At 44.6% G+C, this 6119-nt stretch overlaps 1 protein-coding gene across 1 annotated transcript; it reads left to right on the forward strand.

Annotated features, from left to right (window-relative positions):
* Positions 1 to 751: 751 nt before the first annotated feature.
* On the forward strand, positions 752 to 5342 carry LOC115539061 (aquaporin). The gene is made up of 6 exons (XM_030350265.1): positions 752 to 989; positions 1697 to 1888; positions 2045 to 2206; positions 2468 to 2632; positions 2941 to 3021; positions 3656 to 5342. Exons 1-6 carry the CDS (start codon positions 975 to 977, stop codon positions 3869 to 3871), a joined length of 831 nt encoding a protein of 276 aa, XP_030206125.1. The 5' UTR covers positions 752 to 974; the 3' UTR covers positions 3872 to 5342.
* The last annotated feature ends 777 nt before the right edge of the window (positions 5343 to 6119 follow it).

Raw genomic sequence — 6119 nt, forward strand, 5'->3', positions numbered from 1 at the left:
GCTGAGGGGCGGCGGGGAGCGCCCCCGAAACCTGGCGCTGAAAGTGTCCTTTGTTAGGGTGGGTGTTGGCATTGCTGGAGGGTGGATAGAAGGTGGGGGATAGACAGGATTTATAGATCTGTGCTAAAGCAAGTTGGGATCGTTTTTATTTATTTTATTTTTTTATTTGAACAGGAACAGATACAGAAAACATAGATAAGCTTGAGACAGTCATCTGATGTTTGCATCATAGTGTTTTTAGCCAAAGTTAATATACGACACTAACCCTAACCCTAACCCTAACACAAAAAAATATTGAAAATAATAATACCACCATGATATCCACTGAGATATCCACCTTGTTCAGGTAGAATTTTTTTTTTGCAATCTATATAATCCTTTTGGTTATCTTGCTCTCACTACTATTATTATCCAACTTATGATTTTCATATAAAACTATTGCCATTATAAATATACATTTCTTTGTAGAGCAAAACATGGTATTTTCACAGTCCAATCCCAATTCAATTTGACCCGTTTCTGTGTCACCATCCAATTCAGTTATGTTGGAACATTTGTTCAGGGGAAAAACCCGTACCATCATAGTGTGCGGAGCGAGGCCCCAGAGATGTACACACAGGGGTGAGTAAGGAGGGGTGAGGAGCAAGGGAGGGGGAAACGAGGGAGGGAGGGGGAGGGAGGAGGAGGGAGGCTGCTCAAGAGGACCCCTCGGGCTCCGTTCCAAGGTGATGAGACATCTAGCAGAGGAACCATCAGAGCCTCAGACAGCCAGCAGACAGACTGACAGGGAGACAGATCAGTGGACAGAAGGAAAGACAGACTGACAGACAGATATACTGACTGACAGACAGACCGACAGACAGTCAGACAGACAGACTATTACATCAGGAAAGAATAAAAACCATTAGGTTGGGACGCTAAAAGACAGAAGATTTTGAATATTGAAGGGGAAGAGAATATTTTGACAGTTTAAGATGACTTTGCGAGAGGTGAGCATCTTATTCCATTATTCTGTTCACATTGTATAGCGTTTTGATGAGCATGTGGCACGATACATTGGAAAACATCACATGTCCCGAAAACTGCGTCACCACAAGAAGTAGTATTGTTGTGATGTGTGTTTGTAAATAGATCTAAGTGATCCAGTAAAAATAATTATGGTTCCCTTGGAAAAGGTAAGGCAATTCCTATTAAAAAATAGGAAAAAATAATTGAAGGGCAAATAAATGTATCTAGTTTATTGTACAGGGATGACTGGTAGATGAACAATAATTTTATCAAAAGGTCTTTTAAGAACTAGGATTTTCAAGTTCTCTTATGCGCTTTATGAAATGATGACAGCATTTCAAACATTTTAAAAGCAGATAAGTAGAACTAAATCTGCCAAATCAACAACACATATAAGTAAAAAATGCAAATAATCTGGCATATGTGTTTACACCACACACAACGTTTCAAACCAGGTACTCCTGAAAAGCTCAATCGAGATATTTCTGCTTCTCGCCCTTCCTCCCCTCTCCCCCACCTCCTCCCCTCTCCCCCCCCCTCCTCCCTCTCCCCCCCCCCCTCCTCCTCTCCCCCCCCTCCTCCCTCTCCCCCCCTCCTCCCCTCTACCCCCACTCCTCCCACATCCTCCCTCTCCCCCACCTCCTCCCCTCTCCCCCCTCCTCCCACCTCCTCCCCTCTCCCGGAGAAGCTCCGCAGTCGACAGTTTTGGCGTGCGGTGCTGGCAGAGGTGCTGGGCACCCTGGTGCTCGTGAGCACCATGCTCGGGGCCTCTGTGCCGGGTCCAGGAGAGGCCCCCGGGGGCCCGCTGTACCCAGCCCTGGCAATCGCTGCCGTGATCACCTCGCTGGGTCACTGTTTCGGAGAGATCAGCGGGGCGCAGGTGACTTAAGAAAAGTTGCTGCATCTTTGATTTCTGAAGCCATCGGTTGCCTTGGATGTTCCCAACAGTCCCGTGGCTGTGTTGCTTCACCGCCTCAGTGCTCCGACCCTGCCTGCCATGTTTGTCTCTGAGTGCCTCTCCGTGTGTGTCTGTTAGGTGAACCCTTCAGTGACTCTGTCATTTTTGGCCGCAAAGAAGATAGACCTGGTCAGGGCCCTTGTTTATGTGGCCGCACAGTGCCTGGGGGCCTTTCTGGCCAGCGGGGCCCTCTACCTGGCCCTCCCGCACAAATCCACTGCGGAGGTGTTCGTCAATCGGGTCAGTTAAACAGTTGACTCAATTCTATTTGTGCATTAATCACATGCTTTTATCCAAGGTACCCCAAAAACCAACCATGAAATTGTCCCCCTTACATCTGCGCTATATTATTATGTAGTTATTTGTAATTCCATCTCAAACATCATATTTGTTATTTTTTAAGGTTTGTTACCTTAAAAAATACTGTCATCTCTTCCTTCCATGTTGCTTTTGTTTCTCTCCCTCCCCAACGACCGCCTGCTCTCTGCTCCCGTCTCTCAGTTGGGCCCCGACGTCAACGCGGCACAGGCGGTGGGCGTGGAGGTGCTCTGCACCTTCTCCATGGTCTTCGCCATCTTCTCTGTGGAGGAGCAGAGGCGGAGAGAGAGCACCGAGCCCAGCCACCTGGGCATCGGACTGGCCCACACGGCCGCAGTGTTTATAGGGGTTAGCTGAGCATTCACTCAATCATTTATTCATTCATTCATTCATTCACAAATAATTTGTATTACAGATTGAGCTATGCTAAGGGCTGGGCAGTTGTCTACAGGCATTCATATACATTTTATATGAATTCCCATTGGTGTATATTTAATATGAATATGCTAATAATTTACCACCATAGTATTAGCTCTGTCAATGTGGACTCTCATTAAATATAAACTCATTTTTTCATAACAGAGTGGTGCCATTGGAGAAAATTATTTATACTATATATGTTTACATCTTTAATGTGGTTGCTCTGGACCAATCAGGCGAGGTTTTCTGGTGCAGGAATGAATCCGGCTCGTGCTCTGGGTCCAGCTCTCATCACCGGCTACTGGGAGAACCACTGGGTAGGTAGCACACACACACACATGCACAAACACAATCATGCACACACATACACACACACACACACACACACACACACATGCACGAACGCATGCGCACATGGACGTACTTACGCCCGCACTCACACACACAACCAAACACACACACATGTGGGCACAAGCACACAGACTGACACACACACACAAACAAATACTTTAATTGAATTTCCACACCGACAGACTCACACACACATGCATACACACACACGCACGCACACACAGAGAGACACACACACACACACACACAGACAAACAAAGGCAGTTCCACATAGAAACACACACACACAATCACGCACAGACACACACACTCACAATCCCGCACAGACACACACACTCACACACACACACACACACACACACAAACACACACACACACACACACACACACACACACACACACACACACACACACACACACACACACACACACACACACACACACACTAGTACCACCAATAACAACAACAACACAAAACAGCGGCAGCATCACAGTCAGATGTACAGCATTGACCTCATCAAGACTATTTGACTTAATATTGTAGGATACAAATCCTTGACCATGTTAATCAAACTGTGTGTGCTCCGGCTCCGTCTCCAGGTGTACTGGATCGGGCCGGTGACGGGCGGTGTGCTGGCCGGCGTGTCACACGAGTTTTTCTTCGCCCACAGCGCCTCCCGCCTGAAGCTGGTGGCGTGTCTGACCTGTAAGGACATCGACATGGTGGAGACTGCCAGCATGTCCCGCTCCTCCCTCTCCACCGTCACGCAGAACGCCAACCGGGCCAAGCAGGCCAACAAGGGCGAGGGCACCTGAGGTCTTAGGATGGACGACGACGATGGTTTTTCTTCATGATCACTTACATCGTTACTGATGCCCGTCCCGAATGGCTTAAAAAGACACAACAAGGATCAAACATCATTTTTTAATTAATTATCCCAAGAAATGAAATGACATATTAATACCTTATATTTGAATACATTTACAACTGAAACATGGAACAACCACAAGGACAATTTGAAACAAAAACGTTAATTGTAAGTTTAGGTGCCGTCAACCTCCTTGTAGCCACACACGTTCAAAAATACACAGAAGGGCAAACACCGGCTTCACACCTTATTCTTTTTCCTCGTCGAGTTGTTCTTTGAATGCAGCGAATCCGTAACTCAATGGCCTTTCACGAATAGGGTTGCAAACTGAAACATAAGAACACAGATATACCTAATCAATCAATAAGTCAATCAATCAATCATTCAATCAATCAATCAATCAAACAACATCCTTTAGATCATGCTTTGTGCAATACAAAATGCTTAATAAGAAAAAAAAATCTGTTTAAAATGTTAAATTGAGAGGCAGGCTTACGTTTGAGAGATGGATTCAAACTAAAATCTCAATGTTACACAGATATCTCTAGATGTTTAGTGTTGTACAACATATTTGTGTACCACACAGGGAACACAGCTGTGTCTATCCTTTTGCCTGTTTATCTAATATGTTTATTTGACTGTGTCAAGCACTTTTTAATTTATCTTATTTAAAGTGCTATATAAATACAATCAATAGTATTATTGATATTATTATTTCATCCACCTTAAAGCATTCTTTCCTCACAGATGAAATTGCTTTCTATATGAGCTGGAAAGTGGATACGTTGCACATATGAGAGTTGGTAAAATATTACAAATTCTGCATAATCGTTAGACTTTAACCAAATTTTATCTTTTCCTAATGACAGATATATACTGTTGATAGTGGATCATATTGGACAGCTGGGGAATTTAAATTAAAGAACATAGATCTATCTCCCATTGTATATGTTTCATTACATGCCACATGAACTCATTGAAATGGAGCATTTTTTGCTGGTGCAAAGGCCTTTATGTGAGGCAATTATGATGTTTTCAATGCTTGGGAAGTCTTTGAAATGGTAAAAAGGTGCCAGGCCTTCATTGTTGGTTAAATGCAGTATCCAACGTGAGCCAAGTCTGTCATCTCTCCATTAGTGTCATTATCTCGGCTCAAAGGCTCCTATTGTCAATCAAATAGACCTATGTATCACTGCAATTAAGCTTATTAAGAATCTGTTTATGGGCCAATATACTGGAAAAGACATCACATTGATTTGCCATGAGTAAGATGTGCGTTTTTGGGATGAAATGCACTTTCCACCGCATGGAAGGACATTATCTTATGTATGTTCAGTGCAACAACTGTTTGTTTCCTTCATCCATAGTATATTCAGATATATAATGATGATGTAAAATAAGATATATGAAGAAGAGACACTTTCATTTTAAAATAAATTGTTTAAGTCTCCAAAATGATTCTCCAGGTGATTTTTTGTGTTCTGAAACTATTTTGTTCATACACGTCCCCCCGGCCTGACACACACACACACAACACACACACACACACACACACACACACACACACACACACACACACACACACACACACACACACACACACATGAATATTCAAACTCACTGCTACCAAACGCAACACATAGTTAGTGTGACCACACACTACAGGGCTAGCATGCTACCAGTCTACCGTGTTCTTTCACTTTCCAATGCCAACACTTTTAATTAAATGTGTTAGCTACATCGCACGCAAACAAACACACACACGTACACGCAGGCACACACAGGTCACCTACAATAGCTATATAACGCTTGCAGTGTCGCCAGCATTTTGCATTGTGTGTGTTTTTGTAGCGTGTATAAAGGGTTGGTGAAAGAGAGTGCTCAGCGTAATCCATTCACCAGCCTCCCCCCCACCCCCCCCCTCCCCCCTCACTGGTCAGCGCAACTCTCCAGTACTGGTAAACACACCCCCACCCCTCCACCACCGCACACACCCACCCGACCCTGGTCATCCTCCTCCATCACTCCTCCTAGACCTCCTCCCACCCTCCCACTTCACCCTCACCCCCAAAGATGACCGCCCTCAGGGGGCCAGGGTCAGACGCACGGAGGAGCTGGTCTCTGGGTCATCCAAGGTCAATAAAGGCCATATTAAAATCCAGCCATATCCTAATAAAATTAGATGTAACAAAAGG

The sequence above is a fragment of the Gadus morhua genome, unplaced genomic scaffold, assembly GCF_902167405.1.
Source record: "Gadus morhua unplaced genomic scaffold, gadMor3.0, whole genome shotgun sequence".
NCBI lineage: Eukaryota > Metazoa > Chordata > Actinopteri > Gadiformes > Gadidae > Gadus > Gadus morhua.